The 12,336-nt window shown below is 37.3% G+C and overlaps 1 protein-coding gene across 3 annotated transcripts in view; it reads left to right on the top strand.

Annotated features, from left to right (window-relative positions):
- Positions 1-12,336, top strand: part of CEMIP2 (cell migration inducing hyaluronidase 2) — an 84,442-nt gene that overhangs the window by 57,584 nt on the left and 14,522 nt on the right. For all 3 annotated transcript variants that reach the window (XM_034773218.1, XM_034773219.1, XM_034773220.1), the window contains exons 8-14: positions 2,602-2,811; positions 3,200-3,405; positions 4,046-4,115; positions 5,676-5,804; positions 7,549-7,637; positions 10,727-10,858; positions 11,450-11,485. In XM_034773218.1, coding sequence (XP_034629109.1) covers positions 2,602-2,811; positions 3,200-3,405; positions 4,046-4,115; positions 5,676-5,804; positions 7,549-7,637; positions 10,727-10,858; positions 11,450-11,485 — 872 coding nt within the window. The remainder of the gene's footprint in view (positions 1-2,601; positions 2,812-3,199; positions 3,406-4,045; positions 4,116-5,675; positions 5,805-7,548; positions 7,638-10,726; positions 10,859-11,449; positions 11,486-12,336) is intronic.

Here is a 12,336-nt window from a genome sequence, read left to right as displayed (position 1 = left end):
GTTTTTGTCACAGGCTTAGTCTCCTTTTTTAAGTGTGGGGGTATAGATTTTAGTTTCATAATGCGGGAAATAATGGTGGGAAAGATCTACAGTCTCTCTTGTGCTGCAGGCTTTGTTTTGTGGGAGGGGAATAAATTGGGTTTTAAGTTTCCTATTGTGATTAAGATAATGCAGTGGAGAAAGATGTTGACAAGTTGTCAGCATTACAAAGCTGGTCTTTGACTGCTGCAATAACTCAAATTGATGAATGAAGATGGAATAGAAAACAAATATTCTGAGACATCAGAGTTGTTAAATTGTTCTTGTGAGTCTTTTCTGAATAGTTGGGCAGATGTTGCTAAATTTACATTAGCATTTGTTTATAAAAACATCTACCACAAAGCATTTTTCAGCTTTTGTTAATTTGTAAAATAGGCTATTACAATTAGTTAAAATGTCTGGGCTCAGTAGAAACTACAGGCTGATAAGATCCCTTTACATGGAAAGAACGGTATAAGTGTTGTACTGTACATCCGAGTCAGGCCTTAATTTGTAGCTTTAATGTTGCATTACTGTGTGTGTTTAAACATTAAGGGCCAGATCCTCAACTGATGTTAATTGGGAGCAAATGCAGCAAGGCCGATTTCTGTCAGCCGTCAGCATTACACTGGTCCTAAATGCCTGTGTGGCTCGAAAGCTTGTCTCTCTCAATAAAGCTATTAGAAAGACGAAGTGGTAAATATAAGCTCAGCAGCTAAAAAGTTGAAATGGTCAATCACTGCTTCTTTAACTTGCCCACAACATGTAATAGTGTGTTTTTTAAGGTATTTATATTTGACAGTCTAATTCACAAGCCCTCAAATGTGCAATGTGGGTAAGTTAATATTACAATGAGAACTTAAAGTTCTTGATTTGTCGTTAAATTTGCAAACTTAACTTCACATAACTCTAAGCATTAGCATTTAGTTGACTTTTTTAAGACAGAAGGAAGAAGAAATAGTTGCAGTTGCCCAATTGTTTTTTGTGCAATTCCATAACCTTAACAATTTTTGATGTACAATACTTAGCTGTGTACTAGCCAATTATGCAATTTAATGTGAAAGTCCATAGTTCTGAGGGGATTGCCCATTGTCATGTAGCAAAAGAGCACCTCTTGTGTCTAAAACTGCAGACTTAAGCTATGTCTACACTACAGATCTTACAGTGGCACAGCTGTACTGCTGTAGTTGAGCTGCTGTAAGGTCTCCTCTGTAGCGGCTCTATGCTGACGGGAGAGTGCTCTCCCACCCTCAACGATCGGCAGTAGCTATGTCTGCGAAAGAGTATCTCCTGCTGACATAGCGCTGTCCACGCCAACACTTTTGTCGGTGAAACTTATGTCGGTCAAGGGTGTGTGTTTTTTTTCATATCCCTGACCAACAAAAGCTTTACTGACAAAAGTGTTAGTGCTGTAGACACAGACTTGCATAGTGACTTCCCTTGTGAGGGTTGGCCACACATGAGCTGGTATAGTCTGGATTTTGTTTTAGTTTAGTGTGTCATTTTGATGCAGAAAGGATTCTCACTCCTTTACAGTCCTCACTTAGAATCATAGAATATCAGAGTTGGAAGGGACCTCAAGAGGTCATCTAGTCCAACCCGCTGCTCAAGGCAGGACAAACATTTATGTTCTTGGCCCTGCTTATGGAGATATCCTATCTCCTAGAACTGGAAGGGACCTTGAAAGGTCATCGAGTCCAGCCCCCTGCCTTCACTAGCAGGACCAAGTACTGATTTTGCCCCGGATCCCTAAGTGGCCCCCTCAAGGACACTTGTGGTGTTACGGGGATTGATTATTGAGGGTTTTAATCAAATGGAGAATTGTTTGGGAATCTGAGTAATTGAAAGTGCAGTTATAACAAAATTCTACTGGAAATTTAAACTGGAGTATTTGCTTCAAGGAATGTTGTAATAAAATAAAAGTCTAGAAGTCTTCTGGTTTTGCTAAGTCCCTTATAGTGAGAGTTCAGGTTTTGTCCCTTGCTTATAGTAATCACAGAGGATTCATTTTAAAGGAACAGATTAGTAACTGGATTTTATTATCTCTCTAAGGTCTTGTATGCACAAGAAAGTTGCACCAAGTTAATTCCATTTCTAAACCGTGCAATCCCTTTGTGTAGATGCTTAAATTAGTTTGAGTGTCCATACGATTGCACATGTTTAATTAAATCAATTTCTATACCAATTTAGTTAAATCAATACAACTTTTGTGTATATAAGGAGAAAAATTCTTTCTTGTTTGACTACCATTTGGCTGTCTGTAAAGAATGTGCAATTTGTGAGAATTCCAGTAAGAGCCATTTAAAACTGACTTGCTGTAGCAATAAAATTCCTGATGAAACTTTTTTTGTTTTGGTAACATGAACATTTTGCTTATGTGCATGTCTCGTTTATGAAGGTCACCAATTTATAGATCTGGATATAAAGCAAAACATGAAGATTCTTCAGACTGATTCTTGTAATATTCCACTGTACTTGTTTGTGCATGGAGGAAATCAGTTCACTATGGCTTTAAATTTAAACTTTTACCAGTTTAAAAGTGTAATTGATTATTCAGTTAAATCTTCTTGTTACACACTCCAGATTTTGAAGAATTTCACATCTGTTCATCTCTCCCATGTGGAACTGAGGCAAATGGGCCAGCAACTAATAGGAAGTTACCCTGTTCACTTCCACCGCTGTGGGGATGTGGATGAGAAAGGAGGTTATAGCTTCAGGACTTATCTGGAAGGCCTTTCCATTCATCATTGTTTCTCCAGATGTGTGACAATTCATGCAACTAATGGCTTGTTGGTAGGTGCCATGAAAGAGATGCCATTTCAAATTGTTTGAAAGTAAATGTTAGAAAGCACAGTCGGTGTGAAAATACTTTATTCCATTTTTCAGTTTAAATGTGTACAACATGACTAAAAAGTTAATGCATAATTACCAGGTGTAAACAGTAACTTTTGTGACAAGTCTTGGTCTTTCTAATTGAATTTTTAGAGACTTGCAGTGAGCCAACATCTTCAGAAAAAGTCTCTGGGGAACAAATAAAACTTGACATTTGACTTAGCCCTTATTGCTGATATTGAAACTTCATTTTGCAGTTATGCCAAGATAGTAAAACTAACTGGCACTTGTCAAATAAATCTCAAATGAATGCTATTGCTAATGACATAATGAACTTGTATTTCTGCAGATAAAGGACACCATTGGTTATGACACACTAGGCCACTGTTTCTTCCTAGAGGATGGCATTGAACAGAGGAATATTCTGTTCCACAACCTTGGACTAGTCACCAAACCAGGCACTCTTCTTCCCACAGACAGGAATAGCACCATGTGTATGGCCATTAGGGATAAAGTGTATGGAAATTATGTTCCAGTGCCAGCCACAGACTGCATGTGAGTATCTGGCTAAGAAAAGAAAATCAAATTAGTTGCAGTAATTACATTTTTGAAAATCTCTTGTTGCTCTACAAATAGGCACGATTTTTTTTTTTTTTATGTAGGCTACCAAAGGTGGACAGCTGGAATACAACATTGCTATTTAGAAAAAAGCATTAACAATGTGAACAACACAAATAGAATATATGAACAACTGTGTTGAAATACAGTCACTATTTGATATGGTACCTAATTCAGCAGACTTCTCTTCAGGCTATTTCCTTATTCTCATGCAAGGGACCAGACTCTCTGAAACCACCATTTTTAATGCTTAATTCATAAATTAAAGTATCTGATTTCTTCTGTAAAAGCCAAATAAGATTATGCCACTTATTAACAAAATGGTTTATCATTGCATGTAGTATTTTAACTACTTTAAACAGGAGCTTGCAGGAGGACTTCTGAAAGAAATGGAGACAATTTTCTTTAGGAAAATATGGCTTTCTTCATGATTGCTTACTTGAAGTTCATGACAGATTTGCTTTGTATGTCAAATTAGCACTCACTAATTTGCTAGATATGAATGCTAAATTTTCTGTAGGGATTTTACCATTTGTAGCGTCTGAATTATTTATTGTTTCTGAATAATATATTGCAGGGCTGTTTCAACATTCTGGATTGCTCATCCCAACAATCATCTTATAAATAATGCAGCAGCAGGTTCACAGGTGAGGCACATAGATATTCTTTGACACAAACTATTCATATTTCAGATAACTAAGGCATACTCTATTAAAAAGGTAGGCATTTCAAAGTTTCACGTGTAGGTGTATTTCTTTTTATGTTTAGAAGTACAATGGCATTTTACATGCAAGCTGTCTCTTCTAAATGGGCATTTGAAAGATACTGAACATCTCTGTTCTGAAGAGAAAAGAAGTTAATTCTTCCTTTTCTGAATTATTAATTCTTATATTTGTGACAGTGTGTATAGTGAATCATTTGTGAACAAGGGATATTATGAATACATCCATGTTAATATTAAGGCTTTGATATTTTCTGTAGTTTATATTGTTAGTGTATTGTGTGGCTACTGTTCAGGACTTAAAATTTGAGTCATATTCAGTGGAATCCAAAATAGCTGTGCTGTTTTTTTTATTACAGTGGACTGAGATGTGTTAATTGTCTTGGCTATGCGTTAGTCTGTTGTTTCTCAACACAGATACCTAAAATGCTGTGACAAGCAGAACACAAATCCTAGAATGATGAGACCCTTCTATCACCAGATATAGAACATAAGTAGGGTTTTGGTGACTTATAATCATTCTCTTCTCCCCGGTGGCAAACTGTAGGGTACAGCGCAGCAGCTCTATAGCCACTGTTCAAGCCTTTTGGATAGAGCATCCCTATTGCTCTTGAGCATTCCCTACAGGAGGGTTTTACTTAAGAGCTCAGATCTTTTAGTCACACCATATTAGCGCATTCAGAGATGGCATGGAACTCTCCCCTGGTGTACTAGGACTGCAGAGGCTACTACTCCACTACTGTGTCCTGGCCACCTCACATGCAGAGTAACATACGGGGTGGAGGGTTGCAGGCTTCTGCTAACTGGTAAATGTCACTTTTAAGAGTGGTTGCTTGGGGAATTGAGAGAAGATGGAGAGCGACACAGGTGTTTGAAATAATTGTTGAATATTATTGGCTCAGAACTCTGAACTGGCCAGACTTCTCAATTTTTTTTAAAGCTCTTGGGAGGTTTTTTTGCTGTATCATTAAATCTTGATATGGGCATAGTGAGCAATTCTTAAAGACAAATAAGTAGAAAATATTTGTGTATATTCTACAATAAAATGATTAGCTAGCTGAACAAAAATATGATTGAGTACACAGAAATGTAATGTGTTGTTGAAATGCAAAAGGTTACAATTTTTCCTAGTGACTTTGAGTTCACACTTGAAATGTTCAAAATTAGGAGATCTTTGTGGCTAAAATTTTCCTTTTTCTGTGTAACCATGTAATGATGCATACAGCCTCCCCCTCTCCCCCCCCCTCCCCCATTTTTAGTTATACTGCAGACAGGTCTTTTCTTCAGACACGATTTAATGTGGAATTCATTGTGAAAGGATATCGGTTGTGTTTTCATTTTATTATTGTTTGAGACATGTAAATTATGTTTAAAATGCATTTGATTTGTTGGAGAGGTCAATATAGCAGTAATAATGATTTAAACATGCTGGCACTAGACAGATCATTGTCACTTTTAAAATGTGTTCTCACCCTCTTCTTTGCAGGATGCTGGAATATGGTATTTGTTCCACAAGATTTCAACGGGAGATTCTCATGGTTTATATCCTGAAACCAAAGCAGAACTTACACCATTAGGCATCTTCTATAACAACAGAGTTCATTCTAATTTTAAGGTAGTGTACTAATAGCTTGATACCTGGGCTTTAATAACTATAATATTTCAGTATTAAGACCTACATGATTAAACAAAAAAATCATAATGGCAAAGAGAGGTGACTGAAAGCTTGCTCTTCTTGAAATTGGTTGTCTAGTAGTGCAGCGCATAGTATAATCGGGTACTTGTGCAGTCCCTTGTAATGCTCGTCCTCAAAGTAGTTTTGGTGTTTAATATTCTCTTTTTTTTAAAAGGTGGGGAGTTGTTGAATTACACCGAAAACAAAAATCCATAATTTATAGTTTTTGCATAATGTGCTGACAGAAATTGTTAGTTTCTGAACATTGAAATCTGAGATACTGCTCAGTGTTTTAAGGCTGTCATTTGGCACTTCGAAGTACAATGATCCTTGAGAATCAAGGTATACACAGATCAGGGTGGCTATGAACTGAAAGATGTAGTTCATAAACTGTCAGTGACCTGTTTCCCTTGGGTCATTCTCACACAGACTTAAAGTGCTTCTTTATTGTCTCACAGTATTTGACTTGAGAAGCCCATAGATGATTTCATATGGTAGTTTGGCCACAGCTCAAATCTATGGTACCAGTGGGTATACGCAAGGGACTCTTGAGCCATTGAAAGTCATTCCAATTTATTTAAATTAGTAAACTTCAGTTGACAAAATAAGATACTGTCTCTTCTACATTTTTTGCCTTATAAATTCACAGTGAGCCCTTCAATAAAAAGCATTATAATTTCATGGTAGCTGCTCTGTATGGCGATTTACATCTTGATTTTATAAAACCATCTAGAAAAACAACACGGAGTCCGGTGGCACCTTAAAGACTAACAGATTTATTTGGGCATAAGCTTTCGTGGGTAAAAATCCACTTCTTCCAGGTATCTGAAGGAGTGGGTTTTTACCCACGAAAGCTTATGCCCAAATAAATCTGTTAGTCTTTAAGGTACCATCGGACTCGGCGTTGTTTTTGTGGATACAGACTAACAAGGCTACCCTTCTGATACTTAAAGCCATCTAGGTATTTCTTTACCCATCTATATTAGCTTAAAGGTGACATAATAAGAGTTCTCTGAAAGTCAAGTCCTAAACAGTAAATTTTACATACCATATACTTTGGGATGTTAGAAACTGACTTTTTTCTTTCTTTTTTACTTTTCTGGTTATAATAGTCTTTCCTGCTCCAAATAACAGTGACAGTATCACAGCATGGATGCACAGCTTTTGGGGGCTGTACATTAAAAACAGTTCTATTTGAAAATTTGAAGGCAATTATTCTGAGTTGGACAAACTTGTATTCAAATCAGAAGCATATTATAATAGAGGTTCTTAAACCAAATCACACATTCCTATTTATACTAAAATGTGGTTGAAGGTAGGGAATATTCTAAGCCAAGACTTCAAGTTTTTGTGAGGTGACTATGCAGTAGAAGAGTTAATAACATTTGAAAATAACAGATTTCAAATGTTTTTAATGAATTCTAAATATAGTATTTCCATGAACATTTTCAGTCCTGTGATAGCACTAAGTATTATTTGAGATATATTTCCCAAGGCTATGTTAGCTAAGGGAAATAGAGAACTAAAGAGAGTATGTTTAAAAAAACAAACAAACCCAGCATTGTACACGCAGTGACTCACTGTTTTGTGAACTCAATTTCAGATTTATCGCGAAAGATAATTTTGTAAAGCTATCTGGGGCCGGGTCAGGTAAATTATTTGTTTCTTTCTTTACTTGTTTCAGGCTGGCTTATTTATTGATAAAGGTGTAAAAACCACCAATGCTAGTGCTGAGGATCCAAGGGAATATCTTTGTCTGGACAACAATGCGAGGTAAATTCTGTTCTTTCAATACTATTGAATGCATATTACAATTTTAAAATATCTAAGTTCTCAGAATTGAATTCTCTCCTTTCAAAATATTAATAACCTAATATTAGAAAGTGTTTAAAAAATTATTTGCAGTTATGGGCAAAACATGATAGTTGTCAGATTTCTGTTATTTTATGTATATGATCACACACCCACACCGACCCACCCACCAGTTTTTGAATCAGCAGAGCATGCAGTGTTCTGGGAGCTTGCTGCACCCTCGTCCTGAGCTGGCTCTCTCAACCATAATAAGCCATTATTTTCAACAGGCTCTGAAAAATGTTTTCCGATCTGATGTGTAAAGTTGAAAACCTATTAAAGGCTATTGAATACTGGACTCCCTGGCTTGTGGGTCTAAAGCCGTAGTTCTCTATCAGGAGTATGCAGAGGTCTTCCAGGGGTACATCAACTCATCTAGATATTTACCTAGTTTTACAACAGGCTACAGAAAAAGCACTAGCAAAGTCAGTACAAAATAAAATTTCATACAGTCAATGACTTGTTTATACTGCTCTATATGCTATACACTCAAATGTAAGTACAATATTTATATTCCAATTGCTTTATTTTTAATTATAATTTAATTATAATTTTAATTCCATAAAAATGAGAAAGGAAGCAATTTTTCAGTAATAGTGTGCTGTGACACCTTAATACTTTTATGTCTGATTTTGTAAGCAAGTAGATTTTAAGTGAGGTGTGACCTGGAGGTATACAAGACAAATCAGACTCCTGAAAGGGATTCAGTAGTCTGGAAAGGTTGAGAGCCACTGGTCTAAAGGACATAGTGAGAGAGACTTTCAAAGGTACAACTCAAATTGCAAGTAAATGGGAGTTGGTCACCTAACTGCCCTTCATGCCTTTGAAAATCTCTCACTGTCTTCCAGCAGCTTATTGAATATGTAGCTCAACAGTGCAACTTGAGAGCATCTCTTACAGTGTATTAATTGATTCGGTATACGTAGACACATTCCGAATTCTCTCCAGGATTCCTAACATAGCTTGCTCAGTGAAAGAATAGTGGAGAGTTTCCTTCTTACGTGCTGGTTTTTTTTTTTTTTTTTTCCTTGCACTTCAAATAAAATTAATGTGCACATTTAATCAAATTTCAACTGAGGTGAAACTGAATAGTTACATCTACCCATACCCTGCTGAAGGATCTAGTAAAATAAATAACCTTCAAAGTCTTAATTTTCCTGAGCTGGAAAATGTCATTGGGTAAGAGGACTATATTTGTCTATTTGAACTGACCTCTGTTTAGGAAGGGGACAGCTGAATGATAGGTGTGGACGTAGAGAGGAAAAGGCAAGACTCTGAGAACATACTGTACTTCATGCTTTGGAAATGAACTCACGGTTCAGAAATTATGACGGAAGGCAGATAAGACCAGTGTGAATTACCAACAAAGTAATCATAGCTAGGGATTTGAGACAAAGTAGTACATGGCACCTTACGAAAATATACTGTCCTTAATACGCAATCTGTCCTTAAAAGAATGACAGACTCCATAAATATGATTATTAGATAGTATTAGCTAAAGAAGAATTTAAAATAGTCCATTTTTACTTTAAAGTTGGACTTCTCCCTCACTAAGGTTTAAATTAACTTTACAATAAAGTTACTTTATATAATATACTACAACAGATTTTCCCAGATGAATCTGCAGAAAAGACTTTTAGCTAATCTTCATACATTTCATTGTTGTCTGAACTGATGTACAGTGACATGATTAGTGTGTCAGACTGGTCAGCCATCCATAGTTCTTAAATTCAGGCCCAGATGTTCTTGTCCCAGCAGAAGTCAATTTGCTGTCAGAAAATTTTATTTTTTAAACAAGGTTCCTCCCCGCTCTGGATCACTGAGTGGGCAGAAGTAGGCCAGCTGTGAACTGCTTCCTTCTCTGTCCCTTCTCTGCTACTGATGCCTCTGGGGGCAGAGTAGAGAGGAGTGGCTGAGGCAGGCAGGAGAGGAAGGTATAATGTCTTTCAACTTCCTAAACCGTAAATGTGGTGCAGAGAGCTCCCTACTGTGTAGGATTGGACCAAGTTTCATAGCAGTTATTTTGTGGGTTTTCACCCTTCAACAAATGTACCTTTACCTTTTGATTCTGCCTAGTGACTTTTGTGTTCAAATCAATACAAATACAGAGTGGGTATGAATTATTTTCCACTTTCCCAGTTAGCTTAAAACAGGGAAACCGAATATGCCTTATGCCCCTGGGGCTCTCATGGGTTCCCCAACTGGCATCACCCCCAGCCTGTACCCAGGCTATTTCTTCCATCCTCCCTGTTGCTTTTGTGTTTGTAGTACACTGCTACACTGAGTCAAAAATAGGCTTCAGCTGCCACTATGTGGGACCAGCTGGGCAGCAGGTATGGAGGAGCCGAGAAACATTTGTCCTACCCCAATGAAGAGCACTCCACAAAATTAGGTGCACTTGAGAGGTCTAGGAGGGAGCAGTCAGCACCCATCCCTCCAGCCTTCTGTCTAGTGCAACCAAAGCCCCACATGCCCTTTCAGTGGCAGTGTCAATTTTCCTCCTCTCTCTCCATATCCTCAGATTAATGCTTTAAGGAGAAGGGGAGGGAAGAAAGACACAAGAGAAGGCAAGAAAGAAGAAGAGGATGAGACTCAAGTTGTGGGACAAAGGAGTCGGGGAACAGGAAGTCGCAGCTCAGGAAGAGTAGGATGGGAATCCATAGTGGGAGATATCCTAGCCCTTCTGGGAAAGGAAGAGAAGTGTAATGCTCCGTCTCTGTTATTGCTTCTTCCCAAAAATAGGATGGTCAGATCTCTGAAGACACTGTTGTGGGAATGGAGAATTGTGGGGGCACTCACAGTGAAATTAGGGTTCTAGTCTCTGTCATCTTTCAGTGTGGGCTTTTTTGCCTCCGGCATGTGGCAGGAGCTGATTTTGCCGGTCCAGTGAGTGCAAGTGTTTATATCTTGGTATATAACACAACAGTGTATGTGTGCACAGAGCATAAATCAGATACCTTCCTTTCAGGTGTGGTTTTTTTTTTCTTTTCTTTTTTTCCTCCCTTTGTAAGGTTTCGACCTCATCAAGATGCCGACCCTGAAAAACCCCGAGTTGCTGCTCTGATTGACAGACTAATTGCTTTTAAAAACAATGATCATGGGTCTTGGGTCAGAGGAGGGGACATCATCATTCGGAACTCTGGGTAGGTATCCAAGAACAAAGCTCTGCCTGCTATAAAAAGACATTCTCTTGGACAACGGTATAAAAGCTAGTAGAATTGTGAGTTGTAAAGTCTGGAAAAGCCTATATTAAAGTAGGGTTATGAGAGAGAATGTCAGAGCTAAACCAGTGAAGCTGTTTGTCTCATTCCACTAATGGGCTGAAACAAAGTCCATGCAAGATTACATGGGAATTTCATTTAAATGGGAAGCAAACAAGGATTTAAAATGGCATGATAGAGAAAATTTAAGTCCAAAAATTAAGAGACCATAGAAAGTACTTTTAATCTTTTGACTTTTAGTATAGTTGAGGTTTCTCTAAAGCTATCATATTGCCACTAAACAAAACCATATAGAAACAGTTATACTGATTTTAAAATACCAGAAATCTCTAAGTATAATAGCTATGGTGATTTTCATTTCATACACAGATTAAGATTCGATTCAGTTTGAAGTGAATCTGTGCTCTGATCCTTTGAGAAACTAAAATAAAAATACACATTTCATGAACATTAAAGTATTGTATTGTACATGATTTGAAATTCACTGTATTCAAAAATAATTTTCTCTTGTAGGTTTGCTGACAATGGAATAGGTTTAACTTTTGCCAGGTGAGTATTTTTGTACTGGATTTCATCGCTATGTTCCGTTTTCCTAGCTTAATTTTTCACAGTATATGTCAAAGAATAAGTAGTAGATGTGATACTGGGGCTATTTAGAAACCCAAATCTAAAAATATTAGAAATGTGAAAATGACAATAAGAAGGCCAAGAGGGTTTACATAAGGGGAATGTCTCACCACTTTTGACTTGGAGTCTGCTTCTGCTGGAGCTCTGATACATCGAGTCATGATACTAGATAATTAGATGACATGACCAGAACTCTAGGAAAGTGTACAACAGGTGTTCTCAAACAGGGGGTTGGGACCTCTGAGGGGGTCACGGGGTTATTACATGTGGGGTTGTGAGCTGTCAGCCTCCACCCCAAACCCCGCTTCATCTCCAGCATTTATAATGGTGTTAAATATATAAAAATGTGTTTTTAATTTATAAGGGGGAGTCGCACTCAGAGGCTTGCTATCTCAAAGGGGTCACCAGTACAAAAGTTTGAGAATCACTGCCAACCTCCTTTTCACCTTGTATAATTAAAATGTTCTTAATACTGAAAATACAAGTTTTAAAGAGTGGACTGGAAGTCAAGGGGAACAAGAAAATGTAATACTTACAATTAATTGATTTAATGCACATACAGTTGTTTTTAATTTTTTTTTAAGGCTAGGGCTTTTGAAAAGCAGGGATTAAATTGTATATTGCAATACACTTCTAAACAAAAGGCTTAGCCTCCTTTGCTTAGATAAAGATAAACAATCTTTAGAACTTGTAGGATGTCTTTTTATTTCAGAACAATATAACTTTCCTGTTTGCTGTAATACCATATCAGTAATCTTGAACTTCATTTTGAT

The sequence above is a fragment of the Trachemys scripta genome, chromosome 6 (assembly GCF_013100865.1).
Source record: "Trachemys scripta elegans isolate TJP31775 chromosome 6, CAS_Tse_1.0, whole genome shotgun sequence".
NCBI classification, from domain to species: Eukaryota; Metazoa; Chordata; order Testudines; family Emydidae; genus Trachemys; species Trachemys scripta.
This window is presented reverse-complemented; position numbering and strand designations above follow the sequence as displayed.